Here is a 20,505-nt window from a genome sequence, read left to right on the forward strand (position 1 = left end):
GCCAGGGTCCCTGGGGCTCCCTTCTTCCTCCGCTCCTCGCAGAGGACCATTCACATAGAATCGTAGTTGGAAGGGACCTCAGGAGGTCATCAAGTCCAACCCCCTGCTCAAAGCAGGACCAATCCCCAATTTTTGCCCCAGATCCCTAAATGGCCCCCCTCAAGGATTGAACTCCCAACCCTGGGTTTAGCACCTGCCTCTGGGCAAGCGGCCCCGTCTCACTCCCTGCGCCCCTGCTCAGCCTCCCTGGCCACAGGCCCGTGTCAGCGCTGAGCCAGTCCCAGCCCCCCCCCCGCCCCCCGTGAAGCCCCCGCCCCCCTCTGGGCTCTCTCTGTGGCCCCAGCACTCCAGTGCCCATGCTGCCTGGGGGTGGGGGGGGGCAGAGCTGCCCCATGGGGGAGAGGGCTACAGGCCTGGCTGGAGCTGGGGAGAGAAGCTCAGCCCTGCCCCCCCCCCCCCCCCCGGCTCCCTGTGCTCGCAGCCCTTCCTGGAGGAGAGGCGCGGAGGCCGCCCCCACTCCAAGGTGTGGGGCCCGGAGACAGAACAGCCCAGCCACCAGCTTCGAGACAGGTGAGTCCTGGAGCCAGGGAGCAGCCCTGCTCTGCCCTCTGTCTACAGCCACTGGCTGCCCCCCTGCCTCACTGCCCCCCCCCCCCCCGGGACTGCCCTCCCCCACAGCCCGACTCTGCCTCGCTGCCCATCCCCCCCAGCCACCGCCCTCCCTTCCCCTTCCCACCCCGATTCTGCCTGATCTCCCTCTAGCCACTGCCCTCCTCTCCCCATAGCCCCACGCTGCCTTGCCCCACCCCCACCCAATGCCTTGCTGCCCCTCCCCCAGCCCCACCCTGCCTCGCTGCCCCTCTCCTCCCCGTTCCTTCCCTCCCTTCCCCACTCAACCTCCCCTTTCCACTCTACACTGCCACCACCTGTCCCCCCCCCCATGGCTGCCCCCCACCCTGCTCTCACAAGGCTCCCCTGGGGTGTCTGCAGCACAGAGCCCCCTCCCTCCAGGAAGTCGGTGCTCTGTGCTCCTGAGCATCCCCCCGAGGCCGAGGAGCGGAAGAGCGAGCGCCGGGAGAATCGGGGCAGCACCTTCTTTGGGTACCGGCGGCAGGAGCAGCGCCAGTCCATCTTGGAGCCCCCGGAGCCCAAGGTAAAGCTGCCCCCAGCGTGAGCCATGTCCCCTTTCTGGCACCGCCCCAGCCCGTGCCCCCTGACGGGCCTGCACCCTCGCACACTGTGAGCTGCGGTGCCCCCGTTGCCCTGGGCAGGGGCCAGAGCACAGTGGGGCTGGGATATGCCTAGGTGAGGCCTGCCTAGGTGAGAGCAGCCTGTGTGGCCTGGCCTGCCACACAGAGCCTTGGAGTCTATTCCCAGCTCAGCTGCTGGGTGAGGCCCAGCCCCTCCGTGCCTCAGTTTCCCCATCTGTGAAGGGGGAACAAGCTAGAGGATTCATGTGAGTCCCCTACTCAGCTTGCGCCAGTAACCCCTGTGCCCCAGTGCCGTGTCCTGGCTCTCCCCGGCTGGCCCCAGCTCGGCCGCTTCTGGCCCTTTAGCTACCTGGGAGCGGGCTGGTGGCTGCTGACCCAGGACCTGGAGCCCAGGGCTGGGGACCTGAGCTGCTGCCCCTTGCTCCCCCAGGAGAAGTGGAGACTCTCCCGGAACATGACTGAGAGCTGCCTGGCTGGAGCCGAGGGAAAACAGCCACCCCCGGAGAGAGATGCCAGCACTGCCCCCCGCAAGGCAACAGGTACAGGCCCTGCAGTGTGGCAGGTGTGGGCCCCCCTTCCCCTCCCCCAGCGCGGCAGGTACAGACAACCAGGGCTGGGATTGAAGGGGGCTGTGGGACGGGGCTGAGAGGCACCAGGGGAGCTTGGGGGGCAGAGTGGGGGGTGTCCGGGCCACGCCCGCTCTGTTGAGCCATAGACAGCAGCTCGGTGATTGTCTGCGTTGGTCCTGGTCCCAGTGGGGCGGATTTGCCCCAGATATGCAAATCGGATTCTTGTGGACACCAGAGTTGCTGGGGCCGCCCCACCCTGGCAGCCGGAGTGCCACGATTGTCTGGGTGAAGGTCCCTGTTGTCCAGGCTTGAGCAGGGCCTTGTGAAGGCGTCTCTGTCCGAGTACGCCATGGCGGAGGCTGCAGACTAACCATGGAGAGTCTCTGGGGGGACCCCTCTGTGTAGCCCCAGCCCCGCGTCAGTGCCCTGGTGAGCCGCTTCCTCTGCTGTGCGACCCTGGTCATCAGCACTGAGGCCTCATCTGTGCTGCCGGGGCTGGTCACCTCTGTGCACTAAGCCTCCACTCGCCGGGGCCCTGCCTGTGGGACGTCTGTTCAGGGGCACTGGGGCAGCTGTCCCACGAGCGCTCACTCTGCTGGGGCCCAGGCACCACTGCGGCTTGTGGGAGCAGTGCCCTGGCTCGGCGCCACGTGGTGCCCGGTGCCGCTCTGTAGCTGGGGCTCCTGGCAGGGCTGCCCGCTGGGGAACAGCTGGCCTGCGACCTCCCGCCAGCTGCAGCTCCAGCACTGAGGGAGCGGCTGGGGCCCACAAGGACACTGGCCGGTCACTCGCCATACAGGGCCTGGGGGTCTTGAGCGTGCCCTGGCCACGTGGAGCCCTCGCCCCGCCCTCCCCTGCCCCCCTTTAACTCTGGGATTTGGCCCGGGCAAAGGGCCTGAGGGCCTATTTTATGCCTTCAGGCTGGGGGGAAGGGGAGGACAGGCCGGGCATGGGCGCCGGCCCAGTGCCCTGTGCTGCTCTCCTACCTGCGGGGCCAACACGAACCGAGGACAGGAGCCGTGTGGCCAGACAGTCCGAAACCCAGAGGCCGTACGGGGAGCGGCTGGTCCCTGCCCGGCCCGGCCCCCGTGGGGGCTGCTGACTCCTTCACGGCCCCCACATGCCCAGCCATGGAGCTGGCACCACAAGGGCACGGGGTAGCGCCGCTTTGCTCCAGCTGCGCATGGCCAGGAAGGGCTCAGCCTGTCCCCTCCTCTCTGTGTGCAGGGGCGGCAGGGCCCCCCCGGGGCTTCGCAGGGCAGGTGAAGAGCGCCAGCAAGGCCCCCCCGCTGCCCCGCAAAATCAGCACCAGCGTGTACGAGACCTTCATGGACCAGAGCACCGGGCCCAACAGTGGGAAGGTACTGGGCAGGGCCTGGGGTGTAGGATCTCCCCAGAGCCATGTTGGAGGGCAGGGCCCAGCTCCCCCCAGACCCACCTGGGGTGCGGGACCCAGCCCCCCAGAGCCACTCACTAACACTTGTTCCTTTTTGTTTTAGCAGCTGACAGTGGATGGAAGTAAAGGACTGAAATCACCGCCCCCACCCCCCCCCAAATCCAAGCGCATGACCCAGACCTGAGCTGCCCCACTGGCCATGACCAGGAGGATGACTTTGCTGATGAAGGCATTTGCTGGCTGCTTGGTCTGGCTGCCACCGCTCTGTACCCTCCATGCTCTTGTCCTGCTCCCAGCACGCACTGGCTGAGCCCTGGTCCAGGCTCATTCATCTTCCCTATGGCAGCCTGAGCATCCCACACACGCCCCCCCCCCGGTCCCTGTGTGCTTGGAGCTGCAGAAGCCCCAGATTGCTCAGCTTGCCTCTTACAGGAGGCACCAGCCTAGGGCAGGCCTGCGGCCCATCTGCTCCCTCTGAAGAAGGTGTAGGAAACATTGCAGCCAGCAAATCTGCCCATGACAGGCTGCCCCAGCCCCAGGAGTTAGAGGGCAGCTGCAGCCCTGAAGCAGGGCTCTGGCTCTCTTCCCAGACTCTCCTTTTCCCACGAACTATTTGTGCTCTGGATAGTCTCGTTCTCTGTGTAAAGGCCCAGCCCCATAGCCATCCTGGGGCAGTGAGTGCCACAGGTGAATGCCATGCTGCCTGGGGAAAATATTTCCTTTGAATTGCCCCTATTTAATTCTACAGCCTGTCTGTGTGCTGTGAGGCTGGGAGAACGGGGGCTCTGCTCCCCCAGTTGCAGCCCCGTTAGTGTTTGATAGACTCTTAGTGCCTTCATTGGGCAAGAACAATCCCCAGTGAGTCAGCCCCTTGTTACAGGACAGTTCGAACAGGTCCTGACCCCTGGGGTGGGGCTGGAGGTGGACGGCCCCTGAGCACCTGTACGCCCCCCCACCCCCGGCTGGTCACAGAGCAGCACTGGAATAGAGCTGCTCCCGGCTGTTGCGACCCCCCTCGAGCTGCGATGCAGTCAGCTGCCTGCATCGCCACTGGGGCCCTTCTGCAGCAATCACAGCTCAGGTCATCTAAGGCCATTTCCCATCGCCTAGGCCCGGCAGGCCCCCTGCACCCCTGACTGTAGGGTGCCCCCCCTGGCATTGGACTCAACACTGAGGCCTAGGCCACAGGCCTGGCATTTGGTGTGAGCATCCGCGACTGTTCAGCACCGTGGGGGCCGGCTGCTGACCCCGGCCCCAGAGTGGGGCAGTGGCAGGAGCCGGGCTGCTGCTGCTGCACTCGGGCCCCCCCACCAGGCTGCAGCATGACGAGAGGAAGCCAGACGACCCTGTGTGTCCCCACCATGGGCGCCGCACCAGCCTAGCCGCCCTCGGGGTGGGGGCAGCCCCAGGATTTGTGATCTGCCCACGTTCCTCAGAGCAGCTCCTCGCCCACCCCAAGCTAGCCAGGCCCCGCTGCTTTCCCAGCGCATCCCCTCCGCACTGCTGGGTTTTGTGTTCTTGGGGCCATAGGATGCCTGCCAATAAAGAGACTAAAGCCTCCAGCCCTCGCCTCTGCACGTCCATGCCCAGCCCCTGACCTCAGGCTAGCGGCGGGGGAGAGTGAGGGCAAATTCCTAAGAACAAAACAGACTAAAAGGGGGAGGGGGTGTTGTAAATTTTTTGGCCCGAGGGGCCACATCAGGGTGCAAAACAGTATGGAGGGCCAGGTAGGGAAGGCTGTGCCTCCCCAGACAGCCTGGCCCTGCCCCCTCTCACTTCCCACCTCTGACTGCCCCCTCAGAACCCCACTCCCCCCCCCAAATCCTTATCCCCTGATTGCCGTGTCCTGGGAACCCACCCCCTAGCCAACCGCTCCTGCTCCCTGTCTCCTGCCCACCATCCCCACTCTGAACCTCCACCCCATCCAACCCCCCCTGCCTACCCCCCAGGACCTCCTGCCCCTTATCCAACCCCTCCCTCCCCTCACCCCCTTACCATGCTGCTCAGAGTGGCAGGCAGGCAGCAACAGGACAGTCCCGTGGGCCGGATGTTGCCCAGATGTGGCCCATAGGCCATAGTTTGCCCACCTCTGGACTAAAAGGCCGTGGGGGCAAGGGTGCACTGGAGGGGAAGGGGTGATTGGAGGGGTGTGCTGTAGAGGGCAAGGCAGGCGGAGGGGGGTGGGGTGCTACCCTGGAGGTAGGGGCTTGGGGGTGGGGGGCCCAAGCCCAGCAGCCCTGGGAACGATGCCTGGCTCAGAAAGGCACGGCGTCCCTGAGGCCAGCTGGGCAGGGGCACAAGATTCGCTGTCATGTCCCCAAAGCGCAAGTGGGCCAGGGACCACCCCAGGAGCTCAGGCCAGCTGGAGTCCAGACTTCCTGGGGGTAGCCATAGAGCGCCAGGGGGGATCTGCTCCCACACCCAGGCCCAGCAATTCCCTATACAGCTCTTGCAGCCTCCCATTTGGAGGCATTGGGGGCTGTGAACACAGGCAAAACTACAGCAAACACCCAGAATCCTGCTATGGCCAGATGTCCCCCCAGAGGCCCAGTCAGACCATCTGAGACACAAGGAGGGGAAGGCCCAGCCCTCCCCGCACTGCTCTAACTACTAGACCCCACACCGTTCCCAGAACCCAGGAGTCCTGGCTCCCCTCTCAGAACCGGATTGCCTTTGCAGACTCCCCCCCACAGCTGGCTGGGACCCTGGGGGCTACGTGTGTGACACTCGCTGCTCCGTGTGTGGTATCAGGCCCAGCCCTCACACGAGGGCAGTGCAGGGGGCAGGCCTTCAGGTGGAGCACGGCTTTCTCCTTTCTGTCCTAGCACTATGCCCACTGCTGGTTAACAGCCCTAAATTACCTCCCCCTGCACCACCTGTCCACAGTGGAAAGTCAGTGCCCCAGCACCAAGATGGGCCTGCGCCCCTTTGCAGCCGAGATCACTGACCCTGCCCTGCAGTGGGAGAACCCCCTGGATCCCATTCAAAGCAGCTGCCCTCCCAGAGGCCAGCAGAGCTGGGCTTGGGCAGCAGCAGGCTTAGGGAACAAGTGTCACTCGCCCCCAGTTTTCATTTGCAGCCAATTATTCAAAAGTGGGGGGAGCTGGTGCCTTTGGAGCGCAATGGCCAGCTGCAGGAAGAGGAGGGGACGGGCCACTCACTTCACCCAGAGGATGGAGTTAGGCTCCAGTAACGTGTCTATGCGCCAGCCCCCACTCTCCTGCTCCAGGAGGGTCTGAGAGCCCCTGAGCAGCTGGGGGAGGAGCTGCTCTGCAGGGCAGAGCTCAGGTGCCAGGCAGAGAACAGACTGACCCCTTTCTTCACAGAGTTTTAAGAGCATGGAACCTGCCCCCCGCCCCCGCCAAGGTGCACATGAGGGAGGCACAGGGGAGCGCTCTCCTTCGGGCATCGCTTCTGTCCCCTGCCTGCGGAGATTCCCCCCAGAGCATGCCCTGCAGGAAACTTTCTCCAGCTGTTGGGAGTCACCCCCAAACCAGGCTGTCCAGCACTCCCCGGTACCTCTGACCATCTGACAGCGCCGAGTGAGAGGCCTGGAAGCTGAGGCATGAGCTCAAGCCCGGCTGAGGTGGTACGGGCACCACGGTGGGAAGGCCAGAGGACTCAGTACATGGATAGACACACTACAAAATAACTGGGGCCTGCAGCTGGCGGTGCTAAGACACCCGCAGCTGTCTGGGGGGGGTCCAGGGAGCTCCCCGTGCTCAGCCCTGTGGCACATCTCAGGCCCGGCCAGCTTCAGGCCCAGAACACTGGGCCCCATCGGTTAAAGCTTGGCCTGGAAGAGGAGCCACTCTCCCCTCCCTTCCCCCTGCCCCCCCAGTGATCTCAAGCCCTCCAACCTGCCCATAATAAGAGTCAGATTTATTTTTTGTAGCTGAGAAGAATCCCCCTTCTCCCAGTTTAACACAACAGCCCAAGTGGAGAAGGCAGGGCCAGGCTGATGTTGAGTCCAGTCCCACATGGGGGTGGGTGCAGGGCATCCCGGTTCCAGCTCTCCAGCCCTGTCTGGCTAGCTGGAGGCAGGTCGGGTGTGATGCGGGGATACACAGGCACTTACTGCTCCACCATGGGCAGCTGAGCACCGCCTGCCTGGGATGGCACACGCCGCGAAGGCCCCGCTGCATCTCAAGCGTGCTGGTTCGGAGGGGATCCCACTGCAGTGCTGTGAATCATGCAAAACGGCCATGCTGAGGTCACGCTCCCAATGGGCCCGAGCCCTGTGCACGCCACAGGCAGGAGGGTGAGGGGCCACCTCAGTGGCTCCCATCGCCCCGCGGCATCCCGTATTTCTCTGTGTATCTCCTGTGGGGCAGGAAGAGTCCATTAGTCAGGCAGCAGAGGGGTGCGGTGAGGGAGTGGATCGCCCCAATGATGGCAGCTAGAGTGGCCTACTATTCACATCAGAACTGGAAGCCAGAACTCCTGGGTTCTACTCAGATGACATCGAATTGGGGGGAGCTGCCTCCCCGGCAAGAGCCCAGAGGACCTGGGTTCAGACACAGGCAGAAACCACCAAACTCGGCTTGGGGGAATAACCCAGTCCCAGCAACATGCAACAGAGGGAGGGGGCAGTGCCTCCATGGCTGAGGGTGACCCCTCCACCCTCTACTCTGGGCCCCCTGAAGGCTAGATGGGACCGGTGGCTCATCTGCTGTAACCTTCTGTAGAGGACATGCCCCATGACCCCACCCTGAGCCCCATCACTTGCGTCTGACTAAAGCGCAGAGACCAGGCACTTACCCTGCAGCACTGTGGTTCCTCGAGATGTGGCCACGACCCTCCTAATGCCCACTCGCACTCCAAAGCCCAGATGGCTGAGGACGGCGAGAGCAGGAATGGGTCATGAGGAACCACTTCCTGGGGGGTAAGTAACCGCTCTCAGCTTTTCAGGTCTGTGTCAGCGTGGATCCCTCTGCGGGTAGCTGGCAACCAGCATCCTCCCTGCCTGATGCGAATGAGCCAGTCACACAGACGGCAGCTCTGCTCTCTGGAATTTGGCCTGTGGCCGGCTGCCTTAGCAAGCGCACAGTGTTTAACCCAAGTCCGTGAGTTACTCCAGGTAGCTGCCTTGCAGCTCTCAGAGTGCAGCGGTCCAGAAGCTGCTGCCCGAGCCTGATGGAGAGTGCCTTGCCATCTGGTGGAAGAGTCTGTGCATGGTGTGTTCCACTTGGAGATGCTCTGTGATGCGGCCATAACAAGGCAACCTGAAAGGCCTGAGCTGCTGGGTAACAGCACAACTCTGGCAATGTCCAAAGCATGCAGCTTCTGTCCACATGCTGGGAGCACCAGGAAGACAACAGGTAGTAACGGACTGGGTTAGGTGGAATTCTGAGACCAGCATAGGGTGGAACCTGGGGCACAGTTTCAGCACCACCATGTCCCTATGGAAGGATGTGGAAGGGCTTGGCTCTTGCTGACCTTCCAAGCTGAGGCGATGGCCAGATCATCTTGGTAGTCAGGTGGTGGAGGGAGCACTCCAGTGGGGGCTCCGGGGAGGCTCCATGGGCTCAGCACAACACTCAGGTCTGCTGTATTGATCTCAAGGTGTTCTAAACCCTCTCTGTCCAACATTAAAACTGACAAAGGTTTCCCGGTTTACCTGGTTCCTTGACAGACACCCAAAGGCACTTGGTCTACAGCTGAATGTGTATTGATCACACACAAGAACAAGAAATGAAAACAAGCACCGGCACAGAGTGGAACCGAGCGATTATCCAAACCAAAACATACTCATGCCTCTTGGAGGCAAAACAACAGTCTGGTTTTCCCCAACAACCTCTCCTTAAGGCAAAGGAAAGGGTTAACTACACTAAGCCCTGAGGTGTGAAGGGCAGTCACCACTCATGTTTTTGACAGACAGGCACAAGGTGGTGCATAGACAGGTGGGGAAATATAGCTTTGGTTCACCTTCTGGAACACTGCACTGCTGGGTGGTTCGACACGGACACTTTGGCTGGCAGGTCATTTGGCCCCTGGTTCACTTTCTGATCAGGGACATCATCTCCTTCGCCGGGGCAGGGCTGTCTCATCTCCTGTGCTGATGCAGTGCAGCTGATGCAGCATTTGATGAAAAGCTGACAGCGTGGGGCTAGAAGGATAGAAATCATGGGGAAGGGAGACAGAAAAGACAGTTACCTGTTCTGTAACTGTGTTCTTTGAGATATGTTCCTCATGTCCATTCCATATTAGGGGTGTGCGCTCACCCCAGGCACTGGCTCCGGAAGTTTTTCCCTCAGCAGTATCCGTAAGGGAGCGGCAATCCACGCCTCACGCTGCAAGACCGGTACCGGGACGAGGAGCGGGACCTGGAGGGATCACAGGCCGGGTGTTGGGAGGATCTCCCCGAATACGGTGACACCCATCTTGGGGATCGCTGGCAGGGCCCACAGCTCCGGTCCTCCAATCGTTCCCGGGATCTGTAACAGTGTTTCAGTGATGCGAAGGGCTGGTCCCGACGTTCCTGCCTGGGGCGAGGGCGGGCGGAAAGGTCCCAAGGCAGGCTTACCCTGAGTCTGGGCACTGCCGGGCCGGTGTGGGCGGCACCAGGAGCATCAGGAGTCTGATCTCACCGTCTTTCTTAGTCCTAGGTTTAAAGGACTTGCCGATTCAACACTTATCACTTACGTGCCCTTCACCAAGGCACCTGAGACAGGTACTATGCGGATCGCTCACGGGCATGGGCTGTTTGCAGCCATCGCAGGGCTTAAAGCCTGGGGAGCGGGGCATGCCCCATCCCCCGGCTAAGCCCCTAACAGGACTAGCAAAACTAACTACAGCTAAGGGCTAACAACTACTAACTATGCACACTCACTTTACAAGAACTCTAGTTCGTACGAACGAAGCCTAAGCAACGCTAGTAAGAGAAGTGAACGTTCCGTGCACCATCACTGGCAGCAAGAAGGAACTGAGGGTGGGGGGAGCCAGCGGCATCCCTTATACAGCACCATGCGGGTGCCACTCTAGAGGGCGCCAGAGCCAGTCCCCTACGGACACTGCTGAGGGAAAAACTTCCGGCACTGGTGCATGTGGTGAGCACACACCCCTAATGTGGAATGGACACAAGCAAGCACTCGAAGAACAAGATCTTACATGCCTCTGCAGTGCTGGCAATGAGGACGCCCCACCAATGGCAGAGGACTGGATGTCGTGACGGTTCTCAGCACTCTCACAGCCTTATGAGCAAGGCCTGATGGCCTTCCTCGTGAAAGGAAAATCCTTTGGTCTGGTCTACTCAAGTGCTTATATACAAATGCACAAAGCCTTGGAAACAAGCAGGGAGAACTGGGGGTCCTGGTGATGTCAAGGAACTATGACGTGATTGGAATAACAGAGACTTGGTGGGATAACTCACATGACTGGAGTACTGTCATGGATGGTTATAAACTCTTCAGGAAGGACAGGCAGAGCAGAAAAGGTGGGGGAGTAGCACTGTATGTAAGGGAGCAGTATGACTGCTCAGAGCTCCGGTACGAAACTGTAGAAAAACCTGAGTGTCTCTGGATTAAGTTTAGAAGTGTGAGCAACAAGAGTGATGTAGTGGTGGGAGTCTGCTATAGACCACCGGACCAGGGGGATGAGGTGGATGAGGCTTTCTTCCGGCAGCTCACGGAAGCTACTAGATCGCATGCCCTGATTCTCATGGGTGACTTTAATTTTCCTGATATCTGCTGGGAGAGCAATACAGCGGTGCATAGACAATCCAGGAAGTTTTTGGAAAGCGTAGGGGACAATTTCCTGGCGCAAGTGCTAGAGGAGCCAACTAGGGGGGGCGCTTTTCTTGACCTGCTGCTCACAAACCGGGTAGAATTAGTGGGGGAAGCAAAAGTGGATGGGAATCTGGGAGGCAGTGACCATGAGTTGGTTGAGTTCAGGATCCTGACGCAGGGAAGAAAGGTAAGCAGCAGGATACGGACCCTGGACTTCAGGAAAGCAGACTTCGACTCCCTCAGGGAACGGATGGCCAGGATCCCCTGGGGGACTAACATGAAGGGGAAAGGAGTCCAGGAGAGCTGGCTGTATTTCAAGGAATCCCTGTTGAGGTTACAGGGACAAACCATCCCGATGAGTCGAAAGAATAGTAAATATGGCAGGCGACCAGCTTGGCTTAATGGTGAAATCCTAGCGGATCTTAAACATAAAAAAGAAGCTTACAAGAAGTGGAAGGTTGGACATATGACCAGGGAAGAGTATAAAAATATTGCTCGGGCATGTAGGAATGATATCAGGAGGGCCAAATCGCACCTGGAGCTGCAGCTAGAGAGAGATATCAAGAGTAACAAGAAGGGTTTCTTCAGGTATGTTGGCAACAAGAAGAAAGCCAAGGACAGTGTGGGCCCCTTACTGAATGAGGGAGGCAACCTAGTGACGGAGGATGTGGAAAAAGCTAATGTACTCAATGCTTTTTTTGCCTCTGTCTTCACTAACAAGGTCAGCTCCCAGACTGCTGCGCTGGGCATCACAAAATGGGGAAGAGATGGCCAGCCCTCTATGGAGATAGAGGTGGTTAGGGACTATTTAGAAAAGCTGGACGTGCACAAGTCCATGGGGCCGGACGAGTTGCATCCGAGAGTGCTGAAGGAATTGGCGGCTGTGATTGCAGAGCCATTGGCCATTATCTTTGAAAACTTGTGGCGAACCGGGGAAGTCCCGGATGACTGGAAAAAGGCTAATGTAGAGCCAATCTTTAAAAAAGGGAAGAAGGAGGATCCTGGGAACTACAGGCCAGTCAGCCTCACCTCAGTCCCTGGAAAAATCATGGAGCAGGTCCTCAAAGAATCAATCCTGAAGCACTTGCATGAGAGGAAAGTGATCAGGAACAGCCAGCATGGATTCACCAAGGAAGGTCATGCCTGACTAATCTAATCGCCTTTTATGATGAGATTACAGGTTCTGTGGATGAAGGGAAAGCAGTGGATGTATTGTTTCTTGACTTTAGCAAAGCTTTTGACACCCGGTCTCCCACAGTATTCTTGTCAGCAAGTTAAGGAAGTATGGGCTGGATGAATGCACTATAAGGTGGGTAGAAAGCTGGCTAGATTGTCGGGCTCAACGGGTAGTGATCAATGGCTCCATGTCTAGTTGGCAGCCGGTGTCAAGTGGAGTGCCCCACGGGTCGGTCCTGGGGCCGGTTTTGTTCAATATCTTCATAAATGATCTGGAGGATGGTGTGGATTGCACTCTCAGCAAATTTGCGGATGATACTAAACTGGGAGGAGTGGTAGATACGCTGGAGGGGAGGGATAGGATACAGAAGGACCTAGACAAATTGGAGGATTGGGCCAAAAGAAATCTGATGAGGTTCAATAAGGACAAGTGCAGGGTCCTGCACTTAGGATGGAAGAATCCAATGCACCGCTACAGACTAGGGACCGAATGGCTAGGCAGCAGTTCTGCGGAAAAGGACCTAGGGGTGACAGTGGACGAGAAGCTGGATATGAGTCAGCAGTGTGCCCTTGTTGCCAAGAAGGCCAATGGCATTTTGGGATGTATAAGTAGGGGCATAGCGAGTAGATCGAGGGACGTGATCGTTCCCCTCTATTCGACATTGGTGAGGCCTCATCTGGAGTACTGTGTCCAGTTTTGGGCCCCACACTACAAGAAGGATGTGGATAAATTGGAGAGAGTACAGCGAAGAGCAACAAAAATGATTAGGGGTCTGGAACACATGAGTTATGAGGAGAGGCTGAGGGAGCTGGGATTGTTTAGTCTGCAGAAGAGAAGAATGAGGGGGGATTTGATAGCTGCTTTCAACTACCTGAAAGGGGGTTCCAAAGAGGATGGCTCTAGACTGTTCTCAATGGTAGCAGATGACAGAACGAGGAGTAATGGTCTCAAGTTGCAGTGGGGGAGGTTTAGATTGGATATTAGGAAAAACTTTTTCACTAAGAGGGTGGTGAAACACTGGAATGTGTTACCTCGGGAGGTGGTAGAATCTCCTTCCTTAGAGGTTTTTAAGGTCAGGCTTGACAAAGCCCTGGCTGGGATGATTTAACTGGGAATTGGTCCTGCTTCGAGCAGGGGGTTGGACTAGATGACCTTCAGGGGTCCCTTCCAACCCTGATATTCTATGATTCTACTCCCTCTGTCTTGGGCTCGGGGAAAATGAGCCAAGCTATGCTGGGCCAAGGGGAGAGCTGCTGAGATTTTTCAGTCTCTTTTTAAGAACCCCAAAAAGGAGTAAAGAAGGAGGCATAGTTCATCCTCTCGTTATTTTGTCCACCAAACAGGCCTAATATCTGCCACACCAACTTTGGTCCATTAATTTCCAGACCCACATTTTCTGATTTATGGAGTCCAACCTCACACAGTCCCTGATTCTCATCAGCAAGACTTGTTTTTTGGTTTGGACTAATTCAGTCTGTCTGGTTTTCTTGCACCTGTTTATAATATTCTCTATTGAAAATAACTTGATCTGCTTTCCATGGTTAATTCCCAGGCAAAATGTTACAGGTTATTGTGATGTCTTAGGAACTTTCACATACTTTTTTTTTTACAACTGAGCTTATAATTAGGGTAAGTTTTTAGGCCCTATAATCACAACAGGTCCCACAAGGGAGTCAGGTCTCTGACTGAAGGGCAAGCATGGAAAAGGCCCCTGGAGGAATTCTGATGCCATAGGGTGGGAGAAGTCAGAATACAACTGTACCAAGGTGTGATGCACAGATATTGCAGCAAGGTGAGAGTTAAATATGAACGCTTCATGTTTCAGGAGCAGAATATAGTACAAGAATTTGGCCCAAGAGCTTCACCTGGTCAACACGACAGTGAGTTGCCCATCTGGAGAATTTCTTCCATTTTGAGGAATAAGCTTTCCTGGTGGAAGGTTTCTTGCTTTGCATAAAAATATCCTAGCAGCGACTGCAAGTTCAGTAGGGCTCAGCCAGCAGGCATCCAGGCCCTCTCAGTGCATCTCTGATCTTGGTTCTGAGCTATTATACTGATACAAGCCGGGAGGAGTATTGGGGGAAGAGGAGGAGGGCACCCCGGACACCTGTAACAGGTCAGAGCCAAAACTCTTTTGGCCAGTAAGGGGCTATCGGGATGACTATAGCTGTGTCCTGTCTGATCTTGCATCAGAGGAGAAAGGCATCCAGCAGGGAACCTGGGCTCAGGCCTTTCCTGGAGCAGAAGTTCAGACCCTTGCTGTTGTGCTCTGTGGCCAAGAAGTGTATGGTGGGAGTCTAGGATGGACTTCTGCAGTGACCACTCGTGGTTGGCCCCCCTGGTCTGCTCAGAAAGTCAGCCAGGTCGCTGCTGACTCCTGGAACGGACAGCCAGTGGGGTCGGCCCACGTTGATCGATCACTGCCCAGATGTGCTGTCAGGATTTGCATGGTGGAGTTCGGCAGAACAAGCAGGAACGCTATATAGACCCTCAGCTCCAGGACAGTCACAGGTAGGTTTAGGTCATTGTGAGACCATGTGCCTTGCATCTGTGAGCACTGCAGCCTGTCCCTGACGTGTCCATGATAAGAGTTGTCAGGGAGTAGCCAGAGAACGCCACCCCTTTTCTCACGCTCCCCAGGTCTAGCCGCCAGGCGAGCTCCCCCAGGACTCTGAGAAACTATACCCACTCGTTCCTGATGTCTGGATGGGGAATACATGGACCTCAGTCACACCTGTGATGACCATAGGTGGAGTCTGGCAAGTGGCATCACGTATGCGCGTGTTGGCATGCGGCCTGAGAGTCCCAGACCCACATGCACTGTCGGTCTTGCCCGTAGATCATTTACTTCTGACTGAAAAAAGTAGAATCCATCCTCCAGCAGGTAGGCCCGGGCTGATCCAGAATCAGTAGGAGCTCCTGTGAACTCTATTGTCTGCGACAGGGTGAGACAAGGAGTCCTAGCTGAGAGAGTGGAGGTCAAGGATAATCTAGGCATGGCCCAATATCTAAACAAATACTTTGCCTCAGTCTTTAATAAGACTAAAGAGGATCTTAGGGATAATGGTAGCATGATAAATGGGAATGAGGATATGGAGGTAGACATCACCATATCTGAGGTAGAAGCGAAACTCAAACAGCTTAATGGGGCTAAATCGGGGGGCCCAGATAATCTTCATCCAAGAATATTAAAAGAATTGGCACACGAAATTGCAAGCCCATTAGCAAGAATTTTTAATGAATCTGTAAATTCAGGGGTTGTACCATATGATTGGAGAATTGCTAACATAGTTCCTATTTTTAAGAAAGGGAAAAAAAGTGATCCAAGTAATTATAGGCCTGTTAGTTTGACATCTGTAGTATGCAAGGTCTTGGAAAAAATTTTGAAGGAGAAGGTAGTTAAGGACATTGAAGTTAATGGTAAATGGGACAAAATACAACATGGTTTTACAAAAGGTAGATCGTGCCAAACCAACCTGATTTCCTTCTTTGAGAGAGTAACAGATTTTTTAGATAAAGGAAACGCAGTGGATCTAATTTATTTAGATTTTAGTAAGGCGTTTGATACTGTGCCACATGGGGAATTATTAGTTAAATTGGATAAGATGGGCATCAATAGGAAAATTGAAAGGTGGATAGGGAATTGGTTAAAGGGGAGACTACAACGGGTCCTACTGAAAGGTGAACTGTCAAGTTGGAGGGAGGTTACCAGTGGAGTTCCTCAAGGATCAGTTTTGGGACCAATCTTATTTAATCTTTTTATTACTGACCTGGGCACAAAAAGTGGGAGTGTGCTAATAAAGTTTGCAGATGATACAAAGCTGGGAGGTATTGCTAATTTAGAGAAGGACAGGGATACCCTACAGGAGGATCTGGATGACCTTGTAAACTGGAGTAATAGGAATAGGATGAAATTTAATAGTGAGAAGTGTAAGGTCATGCATTTAGGGATTAATAACAAGAATTTTAGTTATAAGCTAGGGACGCATCAACTAGAAGTAACGGAGGAGGAAAAGGACCTTGGAGTATTGGTTGATCATAGGTTGACTATGAGCTGCCAATGTGATATGGCTGTGAAAAAAGCTAATGTCGTCTTGGGATGCATCAGGAGAGGTATTTCCAGTAGGGATAAGGAGGTTTTAGTACCGTTATATAAGGCACTGGTGAGACCTCACCTGGAATACTGTGTGCAGTTCTGGTCTCCCATGTTTAAGAAGGATGAATTCAAACTGGAACAGGTACAGAGAAGGGCTACGAGGATGATCCGAGGAATGGAAAACTTGTCTTATGAAAGGAGACTCAGGGAGCTTGGCTTGTTTAGCCTAACTAAAAGAAGGTTGAGGGGAGATATGATTGCTCTCTATAAATATATCAGAGGGATAAATACCAGAGAGGGAGAGGAATTATTTAAACTCAATACCAATGTGGACACAAGAACAAATGGATATAAACTGGCCACTAGGAAATTTAGATTAGAAATTAGACGAAGGTTTCTAACCATCAGAGGAGTGAAGTTTTGGAATAGCCTTCCGAGGGAAGTAGTGGGGGCAAAAGATCTATCTTGCTTTAAGATTAAACTCGATAAGTTTATGGAGGAGATGGTATGATGGGATAACATGGTTTTGGTAATTAAATATTCATGGTAAATAGGCCCAATGGCCTGTGATGGGTTTTTAGATGGGGTAAGATCCAAGTTACCCGGGAAAGAATTTTCTGTAGTATCTGGCTGATGAATCTTGCCCATATGCTCAGGGTTTAGCTGATCGCCATATTTGGGGTCGGGAAGGAATTTTCCTCCAGGGCAGATTGGAAGGCCCTGGAGGTTTTTCGCCTTCCTCTGTAGCATGGGGCACGGGTCACTTGCTGGAGGATTCTCTGCTCCTTGAGGTCTTCAAACTACAATTTGAGGACTTCAATAGCACAGATATAGGTGTGAGGTCTTTTTTAGGAGTGGTGGGTGAAATTCTGTGGCCTGCATTGTGCAGGAGGTCAGACTAGATGATCATAATGGTCCCTTCTGACCTAAATATCTATGAATCTATGAAACAGGGAAAGGTTGTATTGTAAGGCTGTTCCAGTCTCCTGCTGGGATCTGCCCATGACCAGCCAGTTGTCCAGGTATGGACAGAAATGGATTCCCTGTCTTCTTAAACATGATGCCGCTACAGCAAGGCCTTTGGCTCACACTCAACACCAGAGAGTCTGAAGGTCAGAACCCTGCACTGATAACGGTCAGGCCCCATTGTGAATCTGAGGTATTTCCTGTGGGCTGGGTATACACCCTGCAAATCAAGAGCTATGAACCAGTCTTGAGCTTGGAGAGAGATGATGGAGGCAGGTGTTACACTGTCTCAGGGTCAGGATGGGTACGTGTTCAGTCAGCGTCCTCAGGTCCAGGATTGGAAGACAACCTCTCTTCTTTGGAGTGAGGAAATACCAGGAGCAGAAGCATCTTCTCCCAATCTTTGTTGGACCTCTGCCATGGCTTCTAGATGTAGCAACAAGGCTTGTTCCGCTTGTAGCAAGCTCTCATGGAAGTGGGATGGGGTGGCCCCAGGCAAAGATCTGTAACATCCATTTATCTGATGTGATGGCAGATGATGCCAGGTGGAATGCGGCTAGGTGGCTTCTGAAGGTTGTGTTCTCTAGAGCGGGTTCAGTGCAGCTCTCGACTGTCTTGTTGATCCGTTGACGTGTGAAGGAGCAGATGCACTGTCAAGGAAAAGGAAGGTTGATGCCCATGTTGTAACTTGGGAGCTACTTGGCATGACATTCCGACTGTATGGGGTGGCAAGACAGTGTGTGCTGCTGAGGCTGGGGATGCTACAGCCTGTTGAATGGAGGGGTGCAAGTCCTCAGAGAGTACAAGGTGGCTTTTGAGTCCTTCAGTGAATGAAGAGGGCTGGCCCCCTGCTCGCTCAGCAGCCTGGAGTCTTCACAGGGTACATCCTCAATCACAGCCTGGAGCCGCGGTGCACTGTCTATGGTCACTGTGGTGCCCAATGACCTGGCCATGGTGTCAGAAGAATCACCACCAGCTGGTTTACATCCTTGAGTTCTGCTCTGTCCCATGTCAGGAAGTTGTACTTCGCCATCAGGGCCTGACAGTTAGCCACGCGCAGCTGCAGCAAAGCTGGAGTATGACTTCTTCCCAAGCAGGGCGAGACATCTGGAGTCCTTGTGCTTCAGCTCAACCTCAACTTCTCTTGCCTAGCAATACGACAAAGGAGGCTGGGTCAACTGAGTGTACGAGAACTCAAATCCCATAGAGGCCGGTACCTGGAACTTCGTCTCAACTCACTTCACCATTAGCTTCCCTGTAGCAGACGCCAGCCACAGCCCATTAGCTGGGTCCAGCAGTCCCTCCTGTTGGCTGGGAAGGTGATCCTGCTGGACCAGAAGCCAAGAGGGGCTCAAACAGCTTGTGAGATTTCTCCAACCTGCCAAGGGTCTCAGCAACACTCACAAGGAGCTCCCGGAACAATTTAAAGTCATCCAGTGCCGGAACCAGTGCTGACAACACTGGTGATAACGGGAGAGATCTTCAGTGCTGAGATGGGGTGTCACGCTGCCCTGTCCCTGGAGTTGGCTGTTCCTGGTATTCAAGTGTCAATGGCCTGCTGGGGGGAGGGAGGGAGAGAGATCTCTTCCTTTTCCTCAATGGTGGAGACTGGCTTCTTGATGCTGGCCACGGTGGGCCCCCAGCACCCCACAGGGCCAAAACAACATGCCACAGGACCCTCTGGGTGGCTCAGGTGCTTCTCCAGAGCCAGGCTCTGTGCTGGCAGAACCTCCATCTCCCTAGCCCTTGATCTCGCATGGGGCTTGGAGGCTTTGCAGTCTATCCTTATGGGAGGACACCCAGCTCCTTCTTCATTTCTGCCTCGCTGCTCAGAGCAGTCCCTCTTGCTCCCTGACTTTGACCCCAGAGATGCCGGCGCCAGCTTCAACATGGACACTGAGGCTGGCCTCAATGCCTGTGCCTGGACAGATCCTTCCTCAGCGCTGGGTTCTCAGTGCTCCCTGCGGCACTGCCTGCGTCTGCCCAAGATGCCTTGCTGCTGCTGCTGGAACTTGTTTCCTAGGGCTCTGACAAGACCTTCAGGGACTGCTCCACCTCACACGTAGACTGGCTCATAGCTCACACAGTCTGGCAGAGAAGGCCAAGCACAGTGAATACTCAATTCCCTCAGGTAAGAGGCACACACTGCGTCCGTCCTTCAGGGAAACGAGTCCAGTGCAGGATGGACAAGGCTGGAAGCCCACAGGGCAGAGTCCACTATAAGGAGCCTGTATGGTCTGGTCTGACCACTGGAATTCAGTCCCAATGGTGGGATCGATTCATGGCTGACAAACAGTCGATCAGAAGTGATTGAGGATTTTGGAAATTTTAATAAAGTTTAGCTTGAGCTGAGAACTACAGGTTCCATGTCAGTGCCATGGGCGGTAAGAGGGAACTGAGGGTCATGGCTGCCCCACCTTTCATGCATCGTATGGGAAAGCGAGGCAGCAGAGGGCTCATGCCAGCTGGGGCAGACACAGCTAATCCGAAAAGCCTCCGGTCCGGTGTGCGTGAGGACCATGCTCAACCACAACAGGCTCCATGCTGACACACACTGAAGAACTAGTGCGGGCTGAAGTGCATGTTCCAGAAAGGCAGACCCAGATGTACCCAAAGGTTTGGCTCCCACGGCAATCCTCCTTAAAACCTTGGGCTCTTTGGCCTGCCTATGTGGAATCCCTCCGCTTCCCCCACGAGCCTGGTGTTGTAACGCCAGTACTCCCAGGGGACAGAAGGCAGAGGTTCATGTCAGCCCAGGTCACACTGCACTCTAGCTCTGCAAGCAAAACAACATGGTCATTAGCTCTGGGTGCGCTCTGAGGAAAGTGCTCGGATACATGCTCTGAAAGAACTGGAGAAGCCCCGTTGTACCAATGAGTCAAATTCTCCACAGGGAAAGCCTCATCCCTCAGCTCTATCTGCACCTGCTTTCTCTCATCCCTGAGAGATGGAGAATCCACCACTGCCCCAGGAGTTTGTTCCAACTGTTAATCACCCGCACGGGCCCTAATTCTAATTGGAATAGGTCTGGCTTTGACTTCCAGTGTGGGTCTTGTTCTACCTCTCTTGGCTAGATTAAAGAGCCTTTAGTCCCCAGGATCTTCTCCCAGTGAAATCAAGTCACCTCCCTGTCTCCTTTTCACTGAGCGAAGCAGAATGAGCTTGTAAGTCTCTGGCTGCCAGGCATTTTCTCCACCCGCCAACCGTTACCCTGGCTCCTTTCCGTATCGTCTCCAGTTTTCCAACACCCTTGTTTAAAACGTTGCCACAGAGCTGGGGCTGTGTTTCCGCACTGGCTGCACCAATGCCGCATGGACAGGAGAATCCCCACTCTACTCCTATGCATACTCAGGGCTCCCCAGG

General features: G+C 55.6%; 2 protein-coding genes across 7 annotated transcripts in view; one reads left to right on the forward strand and one right to left on the reverse strand.

Moving 5' to 3' along the window:
* The window catches only part of LOC140911001 (dedicator of cytokinesis protein 2), a 353,749-nt gene extending 348,992 nt beyond the window's left edge, over positions 1 to 4,757 (forward strand). Inside the window, exons 49-53 of one of the 2 annotated variants that reach the window (XM_078852647.1) lie at positions 482 to 570; positions 991 to 1,153; positions 1,642 to 1,750; positions 3,008 to 3,141; positions 3,280 to 4,757. In XM_078852647.1, coding sequence (XP_078708773.1) covers positions 482 to 570; positions 991 to 1,153; positions 1,642 to 1,750; positions 3,008 to 3,141; positions 3,280 to 3,360 — 576 coding nt within the window. In that variant the 3' untranslated portion in view covers positions 3,361 to 4,757. The remainder of the gene's footprint in view (positions 1 to 481; positions 571 to 990; positions 1,154 to 1,641; positions 1,751 to 3,007; positions 3,142 to 3,279) is intronic. The other variant, XM_078852648.1, reaches the window with a different exon arrangement.
* A 2,282-nt stretch (positions 4,758 to 7,039) lies between these two features.
* AUP1 (AUP1 lipid droplet regulating VLDL assembly factor) overlaps positions 7,040 to 20,505 on the reverse strand; it is a 30,776-nt gene continuing 17,310 nt past the window's right edge. For 4 of the 5 annotated variants that reach the window (XM_078852657.1, XM_078852655.1, XM_078852656.1 and 1 more), the window contains one exon: positions 7,040 to 7,499. In XM_078852657.1, coding sequence (XP_078708783.1) covers positions 7,451 to 7,499 — 49 coding nt within the window. In that variant the 3' untranslated portion in view covers positions 7,040 to 7,450. Of the gene's footprint in view, positions 7,500 to 16,925; positions 19,919 to 20,505 lie in introns of those variants that run through there. The other variant, XM_073343155.2, reaches the window with a different exon arrangement.

The sequence above is a fragment of the Lepidochelys kempii genome, chromosome 4 (assembly GCF_965140285.1).
Source record: "Lepidochelys kempii isolate rLepKem1 chromosome 4, rLepKem1.hap1, whole genome shotgun sequence".
Lineage (NCBI taxonomy): Eukaryota > Metazoa > Chordata > Testudines > Cheloniidae > Lepidochelys > Lepidochelys kempii.